At 42.7% G+C, this 23,665-nt stretch overlaps 1 protein-coding gene across 2 annotated transcripts in view; it reads left to right on the forward strand.

The window, feature by feature from the left end:
• Positions 1 to 48: 48 nt before the first annotated feature.
• Positions 49 to 23,665, forward strand: part of zdhhc14 (zDHHC palmitoyltransferase 14) — a 33,948-nt gene continuing 10,331 nt past the window's right edge. For both annotated transcript variants that reach the window (XM_031847039.1, XM_031847040.1), the window contains exons 1-2: positions 49 to 11,174; positions 20,615 to 20,767. In XM_031847039.1, coding sequence (XP_031702899.1) covers positions 10,775 to 11,174; positions 20,615 to 20,767 — 553 coding nt within the window. In that variant the 5' untranslated portion in view covers positions 49 to 10,774. The remainder of the gene's footprint in view (positions 11,175 to 20,614; positions 20,768 to 23,665) is intronic.

Raw genomic sequence — 23,665 nt, forward strand, 5'->3', positions numbered from 1 at the left:
TATATATATATATATATATATATATATATATATATATATATATACAGTATCTCTAATAAAAGCAGTGTGGTTTGCCGGGGGGCTGTTGCTGATGGAAACTACTCTGTGGTGTGAGTTTCCTGTTTTAAGTTTGCTTATGGTTTGTTCTTGCCGTTGCGTGTGGGATGCATCTTAGACAGCCTTCTGTTTTATATTTACCGTCATTGTTTTGGCATGCTGTCCTTACTTGTAGGGAGCACCCCGGGTACAGGGATCGGCTTCAAACCTTAACTTCACCAAAGTGTCTTTGAGCAAGATCTTGACCAGTTGCTGTTCTGAAGCAGATCCGGATGTCCAGTAATGGACTTTAATGCATATTGTGTCGTGCGGTAATTTGACGTTTTTATAGTGACAACATGATAATTTAGCAGCGGGTTACTTTACACTTTTTGTTTCTTATCCTCCAATCAGTCACCCGTGACTTATGGAGTAGACTACACAGCCTTCGTCTCTCTGTGTGTGCCACTTGCTCTCCCTTAATCACAGCCTCACTGTCCCCCAAAGGAGCCCTCTTTCTTTCTCCCAATGGTAGAACGACCTGTAATCACAGACAGAACGTGCTCCTTTCCACCGTCTTGTCCAGCTCGTCGTCGTCTTCTCATCCCGGATGTCGTAGATTGGCCCGCTGTGACTGAGGTGCACGATACAGACACCGACCTGAGCCCCGGAGTGTGTACCAAGACAGTGAGAGTGCATTTCCTCTCTCCCCATGAGGCCCCGGTGATCGCTCCGTCATCTATCATCTCAGAAAGCCCATCTACACTAGATAAGGATCCTGCTCCAGCATGAGATTTGCTGCTCAATCGGACACATCTTTATCAGGCTAAAGTGCTTCAGAACCAGAGAAAGCTTAATAGACAAAATATGTGCTGTGGTTGAAGGCTGCTGTTCAGTATCTGGATTGTAAAGATAGCCCATGCTTAATGATCTAGGAGTAAATTAAAAGACGGTAAAGAGTATGCACGCAAACATTATTTAAACAACTTCACTTTATGTGATGTTTGTGTGATGAAATGTTTTGTCCACATATTATTTACGAAGCACTTACAATTATGTAATTATATTTGCCAGAGATATATTACGAAATGCTGAAACAATTAGTAGATTAATCAATCTATTCACTGAGAGAAAAATAATTTTTATACTTAGCTTTACTTATTGGACAAAAACAAGAAACATTCTTCAGTTTCAGTTTCTCTCTTTTTACTTGTATACTGAATATCTTTTGGACCGTTATTCTGACAAAACAAGACATTTAAAGATGTCACATTGGGAACTTTCTTGTATATGTTTCATCCCAAACCATCGGCACTATTCTGTTTTGTATGCCCCGTGTGTGTGTGAAGTCCTTCACAGACACAGCGCTAAACATCTATCAGCAGTGACCTCTGGACCACTTCATCTTTTAATGCATTGTCCCCTCAGCAGAGATACAGACACAACCCATGACCAAAGGGCAGACTGCCAGAGAGAGGGCATCTCAGGCTAGAGCTTCCAGCCCTCTTTACTGTGGAGCAGTTGATACAAATATTGAAATGGGAGGGGAGACGTACCGCAGTGTCCATTTGAACCTGGACGATCCCCAGCACCCACACGGAGGATGCCAGATGCTTCCTGACGATACCGCTCCCCCCTTCAGATAGCTTCATTTCCTACACCGTGGCCTGTCGATGGAGCTGGGCCCAGTGTACTGTCCTCTGTTTCTCTGTTTGTTGTGAGTACAGGGGACGCTTTCAGGAACACCATGCAACCACGAAGCCATTTTTCAGCTTAGCACTGTCCTCCCCGTTCGTCCGTCTATGCCCCCGGGCTGACCAGGTCCTCCTGGCTTTCTTCCCCCCCCCCACACTCTACTCCCATCAGCTGAAAGGAGACAGTTATCGGACAGGGCAATAGACAGCAGACCTGCACATTGGCTTCTGTTGTCATTAAGTGTAATGCGTTTCGATTTAGATGTGTTTTTCTAACCCCGCTCTCCAGTTGTCAGCATATTGGAGAACAGCTCCTCATTGTGTTTGTCAGGGCGCCTTCTGTCTGTTGAATTGTCTCTGTAGCTTAAAATGGCATTTTACATTTGACTGTGGTATGATCCAATCTGGTCCATATTTGTTTAAAGATGATCTTTTGATTTGTGGAGTCCAGAGGAGATCTTTCTACATCTCCATGTTCCCTTGAGCTTGTTATCTTTGTCTGTCTGAGCGGTGCTCAGCCATACACGGTAACCTCTGTTCGTGACCGGCAGACTCTGGTCTGTTTATTATTCTGATGCTGGCTCCCCCCAGATATCCACGTGTGCTGTTGTTGCACATGTTGCCGTCTCTCCCTTTACGCCTCGTAAAAAAAGTTCACTCGAGCAGATGTTTGAAGTGACATTGATCTTAAGAACGAGAGGACAGAGAGAAGGCCTAACATTGGAAATCAGTCGAATTTGATGTGGACCATAGGATGTAATGCAGTCACTAGGACAGTGACAATAAGCAGTGAATAGTGGCTACATGTGTGTTTGATTATTGTAGGAACTTTTTCCAAGTGCTGAAATGAAAAGCTGCATTATTTTAGGCCTTTATCCAAAGCCTTCAGTCACTCCAGTCCACCCATTCACACGCCGACGGCAGGGAAAGCGAGCTAGGTGCTGGCCTGACCGTCCGGAGCAACTGTGGTTGAATGTCTTGCCCAAGGGCACTTTGACAAGAGGAGCTGAGGATTGAACATTGGGGTTAGTGGACAACTCGCTCTACCGTCTCAGTTGTAGCCGCCTGTTGATTAGTGGGTTCATTGATGGTCCCGCCTCCAAAGTGTTAAGCTTTGTTTATACTCGGACTTGGCGTCGTAGCACGAGCCTCCGCAGCGCGCTATGTACGGAGACGTTTATCCTCCATGTACTGTGCACTTCATTATTCTCCGACAAACTAAATCTACTGTGTGGAATCAAAAATGCAACAAGTGTAACCCATAGATATGTCCATAGACAGTAAGTGTAACTGGCAAAAGCCATAAACTAAGCTCCACAATGCCGAGGAGGGATTCTTATTATATGTAAACTCGTATGCATGGACTATTTAATCGGCCTTTGTACAAGCCCTGTAAAGAAAGAAGTCAAGTATTGCATGTATTCTCAGGAAACGAAGGTTGAATATCCTGTAAACAATTTGATTTGGCCATCAAAATATATGCTCAAATGGAAATGTTTAAGATCACCGGATTCTAAAGAATTTAAAGGTAAATTGGCCTTCTTTCTAGAATAGATATTTTATCAGTTAACTATTTGTGACAGTCAAGTGAATACGTCATTTTCTGCTGCGCGCGCCTCTCGCCGGCTTCATGAGGGCGAGTACAAGCTAAGCTTTAGGTATTGCTTATTTTTGGGAACAACTGTGCCCTGTGTGCGTTTAAATAACTGGCCTGTTGACTTTTCTTTTTTTTTTCCATACAACAGGAATCAAACTGTAAAGGTTAACTGTGAACTTGATGACATGTTGGATGTTTAACCTGCAGCTCCTTAACAGGTAAAAAAAAAAAGGAATCTTTACTTGACTTGCAGCGTTATTTGTTTTATTTGACAGTGATGAGGTTGCACAAACAGTTCATTAGCTTGCCATGTAGAAAGGCTCACATTCTTCGATTAAATTACACTGAAACTAAAGTCTGTCTGCAGGAGATCAGGGCAGCACATCTACTTGATATATGCATGTCAGGCTTTGATTTAGTCTCCCGCTTGTTTAGGCGGGTCTGATTTATGTCCTTCAGTAAAGCAGCCTGGAAGTGGGTGCTGCTTGACAGGCTCAGTTCAGGAGGACATTCTTTCTGTGCACAGAGTACAACAAGATGCTGAGGAACCAGTCCTACAGACATTTTGGCCAGAATTACGTCGAACCAACCTGATTCATGGGTAGTTGCCTAACCTGCTTTTTGGCCGTTGGAGAGATTGCTCGGTAGATATCTTGGTTAGAATCAGAAAAGAACTGCAGACTTTAGCAGGTGGTTTACTGCAGTGATCCTGTCATGAATGCCATCACGTGGTTTTAGTTTATGAAGAAGACCGACTGGGTCCTACTCGCAAACTTACATTCATGATGAGTAATCCACCTGACATGTAAACGGTGTGTTAGGTGTTTGGATGACTGTGTAGTAGTTTTACAGGTGAAGCCTCTTTGATGATGGGGTGTTGAAAGCTTCTTGCTTTCTGGTCACACCCATTTTGCACCTGCCGAATTCCAATCTGCATTTTTACTAGTCACGACTTGTCAAATCAAACTGTTGCGAAAGAGTCTTTGTCCACGTAACAGTCACACCCATGGTAGACTTAGTCTAAGTCAAAAGAAGCATTCTTCTCGGGCCAAGCTGTCAAATAAGAGTTTAGAGTAGTGTGCCATTCACAGGCTTACACTGAATCGAGGAAAAGAAATAAACATTTTCACACACAGGCACAGCATCAGAGTATGAAATGCTAGATGGACATGCCGTACTTGACTGTTTAATTAAGCATAAATATCAGCTGTGAATGTGACTTTAATTCCTCGCAAGACATGCTGTCAGAGACTTTATTGCCGCGGTCTGTTTTGTTGTAGAATCAAGAGGCTGATCTCATTGAAACCAGGAGTCATGCCCAGCTGTTTGCTTTTTTTAGTTCCTCTCCCAGACTAGCTCCAAGCCTTGAATCGACCCAGCACCCTCTGTTTGTCGCACGGCTTTCCCGTGCTAGCACATCCACTCCCTGTGCCAGGAGTCACTGTGTGCATGGCATGTGTTGGAAGGGTTATGCCAACGGATTTGCAGAGTTCTCAGATGCACACATGACCAGTGCATACCTCTGAGGCACAGACGTCTGTCTGAAAGGTGGCAGGAAAATTAAGATGCCATGAAGCAGTCTGGGCAGAACTGTAACCATTTGCAAAAGCATGTCATGTTCAGTTGTTTCATTGACAAATGACTTGGCCTGCGGCTAAAAGGAGGTTCACGTCTTGCCCTCGCCTGCAATCAAAACGTAACAAAAGGCAAAACTAACAAAGCCGTGTTTCCTTGTAGCCCAGATGAGTAATGAGACGTTAAGCACATTTTAAACACATTCATGTGTTCGGTACCGCATCACCGTTGAGTGATATCTCCCGGTAAACTATATTTCTTCTCGAGCAAGTACCGGAGAGAATAGCAGGCCCAGATGCTGTTAATGTTGGCGGACGGATGATCTATGTTTGACAGACTTTATTTCCTGCAGATCACAGGATATTGATTGCCTTTTTAAAGCTGTATGGCTGAAGAAGAAAGTAAACAGGGGTGCAGTTCATCCCAGGTGACACTGAAAGGACAGCCAGTGAACAGTGCAGCGGGCTTCACACGGTTACATCAAGTGGAGATGAAAGTCCCCCGAGCTTAACTCCCAGGGTTGGCATCATAAGAGGATTTAGTGGGAAATGTGATAACAGTAATCTGGATTGGATTATTGTTGAGATTAATGCACCCTTTGGGAGGCAAATGAGAAGCGAAAACCTCGGGAGACCCTGTTGATGTAGAAAGATTACCTTTTGTATTCTGTGGAAATAATGAATGCGTCCCACACCGAGGAAGCACTTTGTTACAATAATGTAGAAGGGTGACGGCACGAGCAGCTATTGTGTTCAATTCAATTTATATTCAAGCTGCTGCATAGATTAATAAATGTGACCGTGTATGTACGTGACTACTAAAAACGGAAGTTAGACTTCATATTGATCCTTTTCACCAAACGCAGCTCAAGGGACACGACGCACTAAAAAGTCGAGGTAGTTAAAGGCAGTTATTTAAGAAGCATTTTTATTAAATGTTTGTCGAAATTCTCTTCCTGACAGCAATCAATGTGTAGCTGTTGCATGCCTGTAATAAGCTAATCATGATTGGATGGCCACTAGCGCTGCATGATATATCGTTTTTAGCATCGACGTTGAAGCGCAATAGTCACATCGCAGGATGTGCAATGTCAGCAAATTCACTCCAACACGTCATGATAGGCTACAACTTTTCATTATCACTAAGAGCACGTTTCTGACCAATCGCACCTCTTTAAAAGAACGAGGTCAGCCGCACTTCCTCACTAAGGTTTCTGTCCCTTCCTCGCTCAAAGTTACTCTGAGAAGTCCTAATTCAATAATTGGGATTCAAAACTAAACTCAGTGCTGTATTACATAACCTGATCTGCTAACGTTTCTATGCGTCAGGCTCAAGTCTGTCAGTTCAAGAGCGACGACCCTCCAACGGACTGAAGCAATGAAGTAGCGAGCCTTTCTTATCCAAATACAAAGCACACATTAGGGTTTTGCTTGTGTCAACATAACGTGCCTTGCTGCTGTGTGAATACTTGTAACCGTTCTCTGATTAAAGTCCATCAGTCCTTTGTGCGTTCTGCTACTCTTTGCTCTGCTGTGACACGCATTAACATCTCTTGCAGATGCGTTAGCCATATATCATTATGGTGTCGTTGGGTATCGTAGCTGTCAATAATAATTCACACCGACCGTGACAGTCATGCTGTACGCTTTTGTAAATGGGTAGCTCTTTGGTGAACAATTATCAGCACTGGCTCTACAGTAGATGTTTGTACACTTGGCTTGTTTCATCACAGTACACAGCTTCAGCTTTGATTGACCAACAACAGTATTTGTGTTGGCTTGTTGCTCCAGGGGTTACAATGAGTTTATTTTTGATATTTTCCATTTCAATGTTTGGTTACGATCCCACCAATGATAGATGATCTGCCTAGAGGTATGTGTAGTGTAATCTTTACATTGGCTGCTGAGCGTCCCATGTGTTGAGCCTAGATTTCTGTTTTTGTTACTTTTTTAAAATTACAGACGCATTTCTGGATCAAATCCAGCAATAATTCAGTCTCCCTCCCCTTCAACACACTTCTTTGCTGAGCCATTTAGAGTGATTGTAATGAAAGCCATCACGCCGTCTCTATCTCGTTGAATGTTTTTCCTTTTCTTCCTTTCGGAGGCTTCGGCTCACTCATGTGGCTGTTTCCAGGGTAACCACATTCCCTTTCAAAATGGACCATGTCTGTTATTGGATACTGTTCCATCTCCATGGCAACAAAGCTCTTAAAATTCCCAGTTAAATATAAGATTCGGTGTCAAACTAAAAGCAAAATTAAGATGTAACTTTGGATATGTCATGTTGAGTGACTGATAATAACTAACCCCCGAGACATCGTCTTCAGAGGGATCTTGAACCAGGCTAGAGTGGTTTTATTGAACCACGTCTATAGAAGAGGTGTCCATCCTCCCTCTCTAATGGCGTCGGTGTTTAATCTCTGTCCGTTCCTACCGACCCACCTCTTTCTAAAACACACGACGGCCTTCTCACTACGTGCCTGACGTCCGACACATTGCGACATAGCCCGAGGATGAAGGCGGCAGCTTGTCCTGCTCTCTCAGCCATCTCCATCACCACTTTGCCAGATGACAAGTTATGAAATATACTGTTGAGAGCACAAACGTGGTCATTCTCATGATGCTGTGGATTTGTAGCCCCCAATGACCTTTGCATGTATTTGGCGTATTAGTGGAGGGCGTGACTTCCTCATTGATTAGCTACTTCAAAACCATTCAAATCGTAGCTTTGGATTAATTGTTACAGATGTCGGACCCTCACTCAAGTTCTGCCAAGCTTTTTACAACTGCAGCGATTGCTCATTAGCGCCTCTAATTGGTGGATTCATTAATGTGATGTGTAACCAGTCAGACAAACTAGAGGACAGATTGAGTGGGTACAGATGAATAGATGTAGGCTAATGACTTTACTTTGAAATGTTCGGCTTTTCTGGGGCAGATGCAGACAGACGGCGCCAAGCTTTGGACTCTACTCTTCCAGTGTTAATCCGCAGACTTGTCCCTGATTTTACTATTATTATTTTTTTTTTAATGTAAAGTTAATTGACTGTTAGCTCTTTCTAATTTGTTGGCAAGCTCAGAATATGCATGTTTAGACTTTATTCTCCGAAACTCCCAGAGGGCTCACAAACAAAATGAACTGTGAAGAATCAATAAAGAAAACGAGTGTCACCCATAGATATGTCCATAGACTGTAGGTGTAACTGGAAAAAGCCATAAACTAAGCTCTACAATGCTGAGGAGGGATTATTACTATCTGTAAACTCATATCTCATATTTATGGACTAATTTATTGTCTTTATACAAGCCCTGTAAATGAAGAAGTCAAGTATTACATGCATTATGAGGAAACAAAGGTTGAACATAAGCTTAATGTTACGGATATCTTTTGCCAGCAGGAACTTTGCACAAATAAAAGTAATCACAATTAAAACAACATTCAAAAACAATAAAAAGGGGCAAATCCTGTACTGTGAATATATTTTTGTGTAAATGACCAACAATAGGGTGGTTGTGTTTGTCATGATGGTGATGATGCATTTTTCGTGCACTTAACCCTCCAGACAGGAGACAATGCACTGAGTTCCTTTCCTGCATGTCTGGAGTATTCCTTAAAGAATTGTCCTTTCAGCACGGCCTGAATGGTCAGAAATCTGCTGGCATCCTCCAAGCAAACTGATCGTTTTTGTTTCCTTCTTTGGCAGTAGAGCAAGAAGACGGTTTGCTTAGTTTTTACCAGCTCTCCCTCAAGGTTTATCTCGGTTGTGACTGTTCCTCTTTACAGCACACACAGAGACAACATTCCCTCTGTTAACAAGGATTACTAAACAGTATTCAACACATCTGTTGAAGACCCCTAAAACCTTTTCTTTTGTGGTGCTGAGGGTTGTAGAGTGGATGCCCTGTTCGCTTGTGACTAACACAAGTTGTGTCCATTGACTCAGTCATCGTCCAACACGACGACGTTGGGATCCTCCAGGCGAGTTTTTAACTGGAGAAATGTTTGTGCGGCTCAGTGTTGTCCTGCCTGCAGCTCCCTGCTGATGTCCCCGACAACCCAGTGTTGTTTTTTTGCTGAGTTCAGTCTCACTCCAGATGTAGAGAAGCAGCAGGACTGTCCACTCAGATGGGATAATGGCACGAGTTCTAGATGGTGTGTTTGTCACAGCTGAGACATTGTTGGAAAACGGCTTAAATATTGTGTGCGTCCGATTCAGAGCTAGTCTTCTTTGTTTTGAATAAAAAATAGTTAACTGCCTTATGAGTCCTTTCAAAAGTGCACTAACACATTTGTAAGCCTTTGTGTTCTTTGCTTGGGTCTCAAATATTTGATCGTTTTCCCATCTCCAGCCGATCAGGTGAGAGCAGAGAGTCTGTGCACTCGCTAACGGTACGCCAGACTTGCAATACCCGGGCGTAAACCCTGACCGAGTATGCCAGGCAGAGACGCAGCAAATAGCTCAGCAGCTAAACTAATCGATGCAGCGGAGACTTATTGGGGAAAGTGGCTGCATGTGTCCACGACAATGCATGCATACTAGGTATCGGGGTACTTTCACTAGTAGAAGTGCAGTATCGCGCCCTCACCGGTGATGGTATTGGTGCAGCTCTAGCTAGAACCCCGATTAGCACATATCAGCAAATCTAAGTAAATGCTCCAGGCCCATATTTACAACTTCTCCATCCGCTATTGTGAAGGAACCCAACATGGCAAGCCTAAATATAGTTTGGCTTGGTTTCTCACAATAACTGCTTTTGGCATAGATCAGCGGATGTAGCTGCCCTCCCAAGGTGTTGCCATCTGAGGGCTGATTAGATAGGGGTGGGGGGGTAGTGAGATGATGTCCACCAGCAACTTATAATACATTCTACTTGGAGAAAAAAAATCAATGAATATTGCCTTGATGCATTTCAATAGGGGCAGTACAGTGTGACATTTTGAAAAAAGCTTGAGTGCAGCATTTCTGTAACAGTAGTTTTAAAATAGTGTTGAACACCTTCATGGTTTACAGACAGGGTGACCACAACTGTGGACCTCTGTCGCCTTATTACAGCCATCGGTGTCACTTTAAGCGTCCTCGGCTCATTCACGACCCGTAGTCATCGTTACTCTGCATTGATTTTTAAATGGCGGTCAGTCATGTACTGCAGTCCGATGGACTTAGTGAATAGCCGCAATACAAATCCACCAACCAGCTCCACTTCTTTTTCTTCATCATTCGATGTAATTCAGCCTCCGTGCAAAACAAATGGTGCTTCTCCTGCAGGAGTCAGTACTGCATCACGGTTCAGTGCATACAATGACTACTATACCTATACCTGCACTAACAGGAGGCACTTTGGAGAGGGATATTCAGATTATTTTTTTTGCCCTGAAGTTTATTCTAGTAAAAGTCACTTGACAAAAGTATTTGATACAGATGGATCTTCAGCAACAACAAAAAAGGAATCAAAACTTGAAGTTGCGATTTCTCCCTTTATTTCAATAGATGAGGAGATGAACAAGAGCCTTTATGTAAACACTTGTTATTGTGAACCTTGGCTCAACTCACAGTGCTTGTTTCCATTCCTCAACAGCCTTCCTGAAAACATGTTTACCACATGTTTGTTTAGTTTCCCTTGTGTGGAATCAATGGCGCTGCTCTGCTGACCCCAAACTCAATCCAGTAGACCAGCCACAAACAGCCTGTGCCCCACCTCTATGGGACCTAATGTGATTACAGTAATAACCACCTGCACCGTAGGACGTTTAATGGGATTATGACAAATTGTCTCAATAGAACAGATTACAACCGTATATGTGTGTCTCTATCCACTTACTGTCAAGTCAAACGGTATTAACACTTCCTTAACTTCGTGGCTCGTCTGGAATGCAAGGAGTTCAGTGTTTCTTACGGGCTTGCTGTGTACAAACATTTCGAAGACCAGGTTTTATTTGGGCAGACAGACACTTGCCCCTAGGGCCATCAGCTGATGTTTGTCCAGTAATCCTCCACGATTCTGGCTATTTGAACTTTGAGGTTTTTACTACTAAGCTAAGCATTGCTGGTCAGACAGAAGAACCCTTGGCTGTTTGCTTATTTCCTCTTTCTCTATCCGTCTCTTCCAGTTGTCCGTTCCTTGCCCTGAAGCTGACCCCAGTCATCCCGGTCATAGGAGGTGTACTGTTTCTGTTTGTGTTGGGGACGCTCCTGAGAACCAGCTTCACTGACCCAGGGGTGCTGCCCAGGGCCACCCCAGATGAAGCCGCTGACCTGGAGAGGCAAATAGGTAAGACTCTAATTTAATTATTTTATATACGAAAATAGGCATTAAAAACCCTTTTTATTGAGATTTTCCCGCCCTTAGTTATTCTTTTACCAACCACTATTTTCAGTTGATGTGTTTTGTAGGCTCTTCCTCCCTGTCTGAGCCAGTGGTTACCTTTATCTTAAATACTGTATTTGTCTTTGAGTTCCAAGGGACCTAGTGTGTGTGTGGGCCTTTACAACCTCCTATAAAGAGTGCCAGATTGTCTTGCCGATGTGTTTGGAGTTTGTCTGTGTAGCCAAAGAAATGAGGATGAAGCTTCCACTGACTTCCACTGAGGTGAAGTATCGGTGCTGCTTTGACCAAGTGGCTTTTGCTCAGTGTATTCCACTCCACCTTATCCTAGGGTCCCCATCTGATTTTGACCTGACTCGTACATTTCATCTGGATAATTTCTTAATCTAATGTGTGACGTGAAAGGTAAAACTGTTTGGTGCATTTGGAACCACTTGATACGGTGTAACTGAATTACCGGCATCGCAGCACTGACGGTAGCTCGCCATGAGTCAGAAACAGCCGAGACAGCAGTTTGTGATGAGGATTCAGTCTTAAAATACACGCATTAATGCATGAAAGCCATTATCTGGATGCAACCCCTGTTCAGATGTAGTTTTACCAGTAAAAAGAGATCCAAGGCTTATTTTCTCTACAATTGACATAATATTTATTATGTGGACATGTGTTGCATTCAGCATCAGAGTTAATGGTGAGCTCTGGCATTAGCTTTGGTGTTTTTAGAAAGACTATATGAAAGCAGTGAAAAAATATTTTACCTGTTCAGAATTTGTATGAGGCCACTACATAAATGCAACCATCAGCCATAATAGAAGCTGCTCCAAGTGCAATACTTCAGAGTCCGAGTGTAGTCCGCTACACGAGGCCTCTTTCAGAGGAGGTAAGGAGATAATAAAGGGCACTTTAGACTTCACACTGGAAACAATGTCAGCTTAGTAAGTTGCGTGACTAAATCACCAGTCTCCAAAAGTGTCCTGCTGCCCTGTAGCTAGATGGATTATCACCACTTTACTCCCGAGGTTTGACTTTTTAAACCCTCTTTTTAACCCCCCACCTTCAAAGTTTTGGTCCTTTTTTTTATTTTGAATGTGAAGCTTTTATTTGCCAGCGATGGTCCTTGCCGTGCTTCAGGCCACTGGGGCCTCTTTAAACAAACTCTCGACTGGCTTAATTAATCTCATTAGGCGACTTAAAAGCTTTTGGATGGACGGTAAAGCACAGAGCGCTTGGAGCAGTGGGCTGAAACTTCACTTGTGCAACACTCCCATGTTATATCGGCAAGCATGTTCTTGTCGGAGGATAAATAATTGAAAGGCTGAAAATATGAACAACGTTGACCTAAATACCAAACTCTGTCAGCCTCTCTGCCATCATTTCATCCCAAAGTGTAGCAAATTGGAAATGAAATTGTTTCTAAACTGGAATCTCTTTGACATGTTGTTGTTTGTTGCCTGTAGCTGACTTTGTGTTTTCACAGGTGGTGAAATGATAGAATAGATGAGGCTTTTCCCCAAAAGAAAATTCTGTTTTGTTTTTTTCTTTTTGTTTTTTTTGTTGTTTTTTTTAACATGGTTCTTACTTTTTGTAGCTTTTGCTGTCATTCCTCTCGGTTATTGTAACATCTTTCTCACCAGCTTAATTGCACAGATGTGTTTACAAGGACTCAACACAGCTTTACAATGGAGCCCATGGCATCTCTAACGCATGCATTCAGACAGATGTTCAAGAAAAGGCCTAGATAAAGAAGAAGTTAAGCTTAAGTGTCAATTGTAGAATAGCGTATAGCAGTAGACTAATAGACTGCTGTAGTGTGGGGACATTATGGTTTCCATTATGTTCCGTTTGAAAGAACTTGGCTTGTTATAGCATGAGCATTTATCCGCGGATCCTTCAGATGCTTTGAATCCTTCAGATTTAAGACATTGGTAAAGGTCACTTTGTTTTCCACAAGTGGGTAAAAAGGCAGAAACCCATGTTATTCATTGAGTTGCTTATTGCACTCTTGCTCTTTCTTTCCGTCGGTCTCTGGTAGTCTTTGTGATGTAGTGTCTCTACTGTAGTGTCTCTGTATTCAAACCACCTCCCTGGTTCCTTAGTCCAGACCTGATCATCCAATCCCATCCAAAGCCCCAACAGCAACCAGCCTCACAGTGTCTGCCTGTCTCTGTCTCCTTTCCTCACTCCTTTTTATTTGTCAGAGCTGCCATAATGTAATGGCTCTTTACCACTTTAGGTGTTGTTTCCTATATGCTCACATACTGCATTTTTTTTAAATCGCCATTTAATGCGCAACACTGGTTTACTCGATTTACATAACTGTCACACATATATCTCAAATCAAATTTTCCATACAAAATCCTGATCAATTAGAGGGCATAACTAACATTTATTGAGTGTTACAAATGATGAACTACCTGTTTATTAGACTTTATTAGACGCTGTAATCGTTGAAACAAAAATCCCTGAATACTTCAGCCTCCAGTAGTCCAAGACGTTTTGTAATTCACCAGCAGCCTCATGAATAGATGATGATGTTTTCAAGTCGAAGTGCTACAAGGCTCAGGTTGGACACCACTCCTATTGATCTGTTGACTAAACAACGAGGGACAACATATCTGTGCACTGTGAGACATCAGGGTCGCTCATGCTGCCTGTACTTAAGGAGGGAAAGCTGATAGGCCTCCGCTGTCGTCACTGTGAGCAGATCTCTGCTGTCTGCCAAATGTCTGTGAAAAGGAGGTTAGGGTGGGTGGTGTGAAGTTTAGCCAGACAAAATCAAATAATGGCATTTTTGCTTCATATGAAAGATATTACTGTGTACAGTCATCCTCATTCTCAGGCCGTTATTCCTGCACAAATTATTTTTTTTCAAACTGCTAGCAAAGGGTGACTAGTATATTGTCACAGTGTACTCCGAATACAGCAGACATACTGTGTGCACCTATAAAGGGCTGGAGGAAGGGTAGCACAGCGTGTTGTTTATCCCCGCTTGAGATGGAGACGAGAGTTGATTTGCCTTCAGTGTGCTGCGTTTGATGTCTCTTCATGTCTGCCTGCTTGCCCAATATGTCAGGACCAGACAGCTTGGCATCAGTTCAGCTTCCACTTGCCAAATCCAGAAGACTTTCTGAAGCATTAATCAGAATGAGAGATGGTAATTGCTGCCCGTTTCCTTCCCTCCACCTGATATTGTCAAAGCTAGCTGGTGAACCTCAGGGCAGCCACGCTGTTTTTTTTGGGTTTTTTTTCCAAAGCTGCCAGCCATGATTTAGGGCCAGCAGAGGAAACGGATTTTGGAAGGCTTAGAGCTTGTGCTGCTGGAGGAAAGATGGACACATCAGTGAGGCTACAAGGACATTTAGGCTTTCATGACTAGAGGAGCAGTCACTATGGGTGTTTGAATGTGGGGACTGTGGTGCTTCCATTCTCTTGGGAGTGCATTGAGCTGATTTCTTCAAATTTGGCACAAACGTCCACTTCGAGGTTGAACCGATTTAGAACTTGGTAGTCGTATAGTGGTGTATCGGATCGTAGTTGATCCGTACGGATCCCCTGCCACGATTCGATTTAGAACTTTTGATGGTTTGCACTGACTTGGGGGCACAAGGACAAAATGATCAGTGTCGACCGATATGGCTAGTTGGTGATCGGAGCATCTTTAAAAGTTATATTTGATCCCTTTTTTTTTTTTTCACTGTTGATCCGATCGGTGACTCAAAAGAGTGATTCGATCGAAACCATGAGTTTTGTGATCCGTTGCACTCCTGAGGCTCACTGTGACCTCACAAAACACGTTTTTGGCCATAACTCAAGAATTCATATGCCAATTATGTTCAAATTAAGGACATTCTGGACAGACATGAACTGGAGCCCGACTGGTCGGCTGGAGGCATAAAACCGCAAGGCGGTGATTCTAATTCTAGTGTTTTGTGTTTTTGTATAATATTTGTGTATGTGTTCTGAATAGAAGCTCATCCGAGCTAAGCAAAGCAAAGAATACGTCCATGCAGTATGCGTGGGTTGAAAATCATAGTTTTTGCCTTGGGGCTTGGAGTCGGCCCCACTGCTTTGATTTTGACTTATGCTTTGTTGTTGGCACCCCACCGCCGTTGGCAGTGCACCGTGACAATTTTCACTCCCAAGTGTGTATCATCATAATAAACTGTGCTTTGCTACTCTGCTGACAAGTGTGCCGCTTGTACAAAGCGTGAGCCGAGCTAAGGGCACAAAAGCAGGACGCGCTGTTGCTGATGCAATCGGAGATATTTCACTGTGTCATGTGATCATTCTCTATAATTGTTCAGCATTCAAAATCTTAGGTACTATGGTGTTCCGGTAACTGGGCCATGAACTCGTCTAACTGTTAAAAATTCCAAACCAAACATGAGGTTTTAACCAGGGTTTGTCTCATCAATCGAGATGTTTCTTACTTTAATATGAGGACCAAAGCAATTCATTAAACCCACATCATTCTCTAACTTGCACCCTTTTTTAATTACATTGTGTTTATCGCTTTTATTTGTTGTTGTGAAATGTTTTGTTAGGACTGGTTTTTGTCAGTGTACTTACCAGAAAGTTCATCCAGATGCCAAAACTCAAATGCAAAGCTCCTCGCCAGAGACCAGCCCGAGCTACCCTCTCAGATTAGATCCAGCCTAATCGCATTAGATCCAGCCTGCTCTCCCCGTAGCGATAAGACACTGTGAACAATCTCGCTGGACTTATAGGTCTGCTTGTGCCGCTGACTTTGATCAGGCTAAGTGAACTAAGGCTCTTTTCATTATGAGCTTCTGTGTCCTGAAGATGACAAGATGTTAGAAGTGGCTACTTATTTCAATCTTGGCAGTTCTATCCTTTAAATGCTGACCACTGCATTGATTCATGCCATGAAACATTAAAAAAAAAAACACCGGCACCAATTTTGCATTTATCATTGTATATTGTGCCGTTCACAGGGCTGTATTGATTCCGACCTCCTCTTGGTCTCCAACCGTGGAAATAAAAATAGTGAAATATAGCAGCCACGGTGCTTCAGTGACTCCAGGATGTGGTCTCTCACAGTGACGGGGTTTATCAGACGCACAGTCTCCTGAACTCCTGTCAAAGCATCTTTTGCCCTTGCCCCGACAGTAGACTGTGTGTCTGTTTGACGAAGAGATGGTCGTCCTCTTGCAGAATGAGTTGATACCTTGTTTTGAACGACGGCCCAATCATAATTCATGCTGGTACGTAAATCGCTGCCACGACTCTCTTCCTCCCTCCGCTCCCGTCTCTGGTGTACCCAACCGCCCCGGGTCACGTTCATGTTTGACTCCGTTGTTATTGGCTGAATAATAAGTAATAGGTGTGCAGCCAGTGGAAGGACTCCATTACTAAGCCACTTGACATCTCAACTTGTACATTTGTGAACAGCCTATCCTCTCTTGTTATGATTGACAAAGGGGCATGTCGTCAGGGGAGGAGGAGTTTAAAAGAGTTCAACATGACACAGAGACGGAGGAAAAACTGCTTGGAAGAGAGGACAGGAGAGTGTAGATGGCTCAATTACAACAAGCAGAATGATTAACACTATTTTGATTGTTTTTAATTCCCCATGGGAAATTAAAAGATGCCAGTGTCGGGTATTGCGTGTATTCATCAGAAGGAAGCTGTATTGCTGATTTCCTCGCTGAGGAGAAGCTTAGCATTTATTTAGCATCCCCTAAACACCCAGGACCGGGTTATGTAACGTCGTCACAGGTTTATCCACACTCCCTTCAACTTAAATCTTATCGTACAATCCAGCCGTTACGATATTCTGATCGTGTGTGGTGTAAAGAGTCACTTTACACTCTTTGAAGTGCCTTAGGCAGAATAACCTCCTCTATTATTCTCCCTGTCTTCCTTCATTCTTGGCATGTCCCCAGGCATACAATGACATGGACTTGAAAAAGACATGATAGAGCCTCAGGGAATAGGAATCTACAGGAACAGAGCTGTCACTGTAGAGCTGTTTTATTGGAGACAATGGAAAACAAACTTGTTGTGGAGGAGTAATTACACTGGCCTGGGTTGACCCAATATGCTGATCATCCACTCTCTGTTGCTCCATCCATTATGCCTGCATTAACCCAGCTTTCTCATGCACATACACACCTTTTATCTTAATGCACTTCAATAACATAAAATATATATGCAGGAAACCTAACGGTGTGTGCTCTGTGTCGTGTGAAGATCAGATGAGGTCACAGTAAAGACACCACCACATGACCCACAGCACCTTCTAGTAATAACCTATTAGTTATCTGTGCCCAAGATTGCCTTGTTGTGGAATAGAGAACGGTTGAGAGATGTTGAGCATCTTCTATTCGTATCCGCTCGTTCTTTTTTCAAACAATGGAGCTCAGAGTAATATCCAGGAGTAGAAGAGCAAATTAAGTGTACTTGTAATTTGCATTTCATTGTTTGTATTCTACCTCCTTAAAGCTGCCACACAATCTATACAGTATGTGTGATTCAGTAATAGTGCTAAGTGTGACCCAGAAATGTGTGAACATTTTTTGCTGGATTAGGATTAGTTTACAATAATACGTTGCGTTAACATAAGCGCTCTATATGTTACTGGCACTTTGTTTTGGGGCTTTTATTTGCCCTCAAAGATGTCTGCTGGTTTTAGCGTGTCAGTGCAGACGGACCGCTCCACATATTTTACTCTGTGTTGGATTTTATTGGCCATGCTATACATTCAACATAACAAAACAGTCAGCGTTGTAGTTCAGCTGTGAACACAGCACATCCGACTAGACGAACATTGTAAACACTGCAGTGTTTTGTTGGTCCATACTAATGCTGCTGTTTTATGTTGTGGCCGCATCAAGAAATTATGCTCAGCAGAAAACCAAATCTAAAACCAGCTTGGCACAGCAACAAATGTCCCATAATCCTCTGAAGAAGCACTGGCACGTCTATTTACATGGCATTCAAAGCCGGTCAGCTTCTGCTGTTTTAACTGTGGGACAGGTGCTGCTTGTCTTATAGTCGGACAGCAAAGCTTTTAACACAGAACAGATAAACGGATATTACAGACTGATCATCAATGCATGTCTCACTCCTTCTCCACGTGTGAAGTTAGTTTGTTAGTAAAGAGATGTTTTCTGGGCAATCTAGCGTTGGGCTCGGTAGTTAGACCAAATACTGGGGGGGGGGGGAAAGCTGCTTATGTAGTTGGTAAACCAGTGAATAGCCTCCATTTAGCCATCAGCTAATCCTTACTTAGTAATTGTTTTGAAAAATTGCAGTGACATCGATATAAATTGGAGAGGTATAAAGGTTTTCCTATTTCATGGCTTGAATATGATAAGAATTACTCTTATTATGGCATTTAGAACCACACTAAGCAAAACTAGGGGATAATAATAGCTCACAGTTTTTAAAAAAAATTTGCATTCAAACAAAACACAGCTGGACTGTTATAAGAGTTCATGGCTTCCAGATTATGAGACACTTTTTTGTTCCCCACCGTGTGAGCGATCATTACAGTGTAAGTGAAACATAAGCTGCCGAGCTTTGACATATTTAAAAAGTGTTCATCAAAAGAAATATCTCACGACACCTTTTGTACCGGCACCGGAGACTGCAGGAGGAGCTTTAGCCCTCGATAGCTTGTGCACAGAACAACTTTCCTCTGTTTTTTAAAGAGTTACCACACGGGCATATGTTCCACTTATACAACCACTGTTTAACACCAGCATCCCATAATCTGTGTGTGCTGTCAAACTTACACAACTGAACTAGTCTTTTTATGTTTAGAAAGTACTAGTCTTCTTCGTAATTGTGGAAAATCAATTTCATGATTGATAATTCACACTTTTTTTTATAGCGTGTTTGAAACCGTTTTCTGTCTAGTCAGCTGTTGTGTGACGAGACCTTGAAATGGCTGCTTGACTGAACAGGGTGTGCTGGTGCTGCCTCGTGCATCTTGGCAGGCGGCTCGAGGTCAGTAGTGCTGTATGTTAGCCAATAGCCATCATCATCGTACACTTTTCCATCTGTGAAGGTAAAGGTCCCAGTTTTCTCTCCTCCACATACACAGCGGGATGGCAATTAGTTTCCCATTATACCTCAACAGGCAACGCCTAGCACAGTTTGGCTGACATTGAATCCTCATTTAGCTTTGTGTATGAGGGTGTGAGTGGGCAATGTGTGTGTGTGTGTGTGTTCTGTTACATGACTTCCTACTCTACCAAGCTTTATTTTAGCTTCAAGCTCTCAGGCCTTTGAGGGATCTCCCACTAGACACTGGTGTACTGGTGTACTGCTAAGGTTTGGTTGGCAGTTACAAATGACTTTGACCAGCAGAAAGGCTTCTTTGACTATGATTTTAGTTGAAAAATAAAATCTCAACCTGTGACGGCTTAGACTGTTTATGACAGTTGATGTCTAAAAACGGCACGAGGAGGCTGACATGATGGCTTTTTGCCCACTCAGCTGCTTCCAGTTGCTGTCTGATCGATATGACTTAAACACATCTTGTGTGTCTTTATCTTCCTGACAGCTTTTTTTTTTTTCCCAGAGATCTCGGAATACTCTTCAGAGAGGTTTCCTCTAATGCTTCAGAAGGAACAGACAGTTTGTTGTCACAGCTCTTTATTTCACTCGAGGTGCTAGTATAACCAGAAATGTACTATGAACACCTAAACAACGGGACTTCTCCTGGTGCTTTAACACTGTGGTAGCTGGATTGTTCCAGACTTGTTCATATTACCTGAACTAGGTTTCAAGTTAAGTCACTGTACCCGCTTGTTTCATCAGCAGCACAAAAGGTTTGACACTGAACCTGTAAAGGTTACTAAAGAGCTAAACTGGTGGAACTAATTAAATATAATGAGCTGTGTGGGTTGTCTATGTTCAAACGTTTTAAGCTACGGATATATCGTGACATATACCTTTTTATCAGAGCTAGAGATAATTGCATATCGGTAAGGATTTCACTTCACCAAGGCCTTGTAGAGATTCAACAGTCTCGAGACAAATTCAACCAGACAACCTGAACAGATTATAGACGGTAGAATCCAGTGGATTCTATTGGCTCGTCTTACAAATGGAGAATGTCTTATCTATACTTTCAATCGGATAGTTCAGTCATTCATACTTTGGTGTTTTCCTCTTGCAATGGAACATGGACATGATTGAATTCCTACCGTGTCCCATCCAGAAGTTTGCCGAATACACCGCTAGTGATTTTTCTTTTTTGCCACTGGAGTATTCACAATCAATGCCACATGCCACACTATAGTACTGTGTGTGGGAGTCGATTAGGGCCTGAGTGAAACCACAGAAAGCACTGTGCAGTAGTTTGACTCTTATGTTTCTCTATCTCTCGTTTTACTCTCTTTGATCTTACCAAGACGTGGTGAATGGCGGTACAGGCTACAGGCCTCCTCCCAGGACCAAGGAGGTGGTCATCAACGGCCAGACGGTCAAGCTGAAGTATTGCTTCACCTGCAAGATCTTCAGGCCGCCGCGGGCCTCCCACTGCAGCCTCTGTGACAACTGTGTGGGTGAGTGAAAATGATAATCTCTGACTGTTTTTTTTATGTTTGGCTGATATTTTCTGTTAGCACCGTCATTTTTGCCACATTCATTTTGAGAAATTAGTATTGTTAACAGAAACGGGGAAAGACCGTCACCAAACTATCCTTTTTATGCAATTTGTGAATTGTTTTACCTCAACCACTTCACTTCATATCCGTGCATATGTATTTAAATAAGAGGTCAACATACAGTATGCTTCGAGGCATTCACATCCACACAGAGGAGAAGGAGGGAATAGTTGCCATGAGAACAGAAAGAAAACAGCAGCATAATGGTTGAGTTTTACTGCTCTTCACAGCTGCATTCTCCGTCTCTGGAGACGAAGGGAAGAGCAGAGCTAGACAATTACTAAAAGATGGAGACGGAGATACAGAGACCCGTGTGTCTGCATCTCTCTCATCAGGGTTTTTTTGTGATGCTCACTCATCAGAGACCGCTCCATCCTTTCAATGTCTATTTCCTTGTTAGAAGTGGCGCTGACTGAAAACCTGGAAGACAGAGATGAGGAAGTAGTAAACACAAGAAGAAGAAAGATGAGGAGGTGGTTGTCAGATGTGGCAGATGCACACTGGCAGGAAGGAAGACAGACTGGCAGCAGAACAAAAAGATGGGAGGGAAGTCATTTTCACAGACCGGCTATGTTCACATTTTAAGTGGATTTTTAAATTCATAATTGAAAGTGGTGAAGCTCAGTTTTTGTTTGGAATTTAATTAAAATAGAAAAAAAAAACACGATAAGGTAAATGATTGACTGACCGACTCAAACTAGCGCAATCACAGGAGGTGCTTTAGATTTGTTCCAGAAGCAAACATGGACACATCATTGTATGATCTTCTGAATCCAAATCATTGGGGATGAGCCTTCACAAAAAATGTGATGACTGTCACTTGTAAAACATGGTGTCTCTCTTATAAAAACTACTTTACCTTCTGCTCTCAAGGCTCCGGGCCTCCGCCCAACGTGGCTCCAGATCCCAAAGTGAATCAGTCAGTTCAGAGAGAAACTGTATGAATAGTGGCACAGAGAATGATGAGTTTTCTCAAAGGAATGTTCAATATTTTTTCAATAACCCAAGCATGTTTTTTTCAGTAATGATCCAATTTAGTAACAAATTGGATCGGCACTGGAAAATACGGATCGCGTTGGCATTAAAAAAAGAAAGTGATACGAGTGCTTCCCCTGTCTCTCTCTGTGTGTCTACCTTTGGTGCTGTAAACGCCATGGGAGCTAACACACTCTTAAATAAGTTAGCAGGCAGAATGGAGAGGGCGTCCCCCGTGGAAGTACAGGACAGGAATGTAGTCGAGTCACTTCCTTTTTAAGAGGGTTATCGCCGTGGGAGGGATGGAAGAAGCTTATGAGAGAGCAGAATTGTGACACACACACGGATCACTTTGCTTTTCCCTCTGTACTCGTTTTATTATTTCTTTCTTCACTATATATATACTACGCAGATACAGTATGACATGGTGTCACTGTTGGTGTTTTATTATCAGTTGTAATGTTAATAGGGTTGCAAAGTTCTGGGAATTCTCAAGGTGGAAACTTTCCACGGAGAATTTAGAGGGAATTTGTGGGAATTCAATGTTGTTATTTGCTTAGGCTGTATTTACATCATATGCAGCTAGAAACTAACTTTTACAATTAAATGGGCCATAAGACCTAGTATTGCTTTTTTATGTAATAAGTTTGCTATTTTAATGGAGATTTTCAGACATTTGTAATCCTAAATGTTGATAAATATTGATGTGTGGACAGAGGGTCGGGATTATAAGAGCGGTTTTAGGTCTTCTGCTGCTTTCCATCCTCTAATTTGCTTAATTAGACAACATTAGACTGAGATTTAATGACACTCTTGGGGAAGAGGAACGTTGCAAACAAAAAAATACATCAAAGAATATTGGCACATAAATCAGAATATATTAGATCATCATGAAACTGTCAGAGTTGTTGTTGTGAGCTCTTGGTTTTACTTTAAAGCGACCATCGAAGGAACGATGCTACTGAGCGATCAGCTGCCACGCCTGGTCTCTATTAGCAGCTGTTTCTAATACCTCTACCTCGTTCTGATCTTTAGCTCTAAAGTTAATCTGAACCTTCGTAACAGAAATCTGTTATGTCCTGATCGCATCTTTTACTGAATATAGGCGGATAACGGTCGCTATATTTGAGTCGTAGTGCTTGTCCCCTTTCATCTCGTCTGACTAGAGACTGAGCTGAATGTCCCAGACACACTTTAACTAGACATTGATTTGTGACGACAAAAGCAGGTCATCTCACTTCACTAAACAAATAATGGCTCTGATTTAATAAGTTCAGTAACTACCACCATGCACAGCTGGCAGTCCACCCTCAGAGGTAGGAGGGCGGAGCTAGGACTGATTGAATAATCACGCTAACAATAACTGCTCTTGCAATCAGTTAAAGGGATAAGTATGCTGGGGTACAGTTTCTTTAATTACAATACCACTTACTCATTTTCATCTGAAAGCATTTCACATTCATGAAGTAATCATCAGACTGCATTCAGATGCGAGTATTTCTGAATTCCAGACATTTAATTCCCTGAAACAACACCGATATTCAGATGAAAGAGGCTCCACAATAACACTTTGTTGAGATGCATACTCCGTACCAAGGTGGCTGACGGGCAGTGTTAACAAACTGGACAACCCCAGTCGTTCCTATAGGCAGGATCTCTGCGGGAGGAACCCGGCGGCCTGGACAACACTGTCCTCAAACAGCTTGACATATTCCTAAATTGTATGTTATATCCAGCAAAGTGCCTCTTTCGGCATCTCAACCCTCCACAGACCCAGTGTCAGGGGAAGTGTTTCAGCCATACACAGTCATGTTGGGCCTG

The sequence above is a fragment of the Anarrhichthys ocellatus genome, unplaced genomic scaffold (assembly GCF_004355925.1).
Source record: "Anarrhichthys ocellatus isolate YVR2014 unplaced genomic scaffold, GSC_Weel_1.0 scaffold7, whole genome shotgun sequence".
NCBI classification, from domain to species: Eukaryota; Metazoa; Chordata; class Actinopteri; order Perciformes; family Anarhichadidae; genus Anarrhichthys; species Anarrhichthys ocellatus.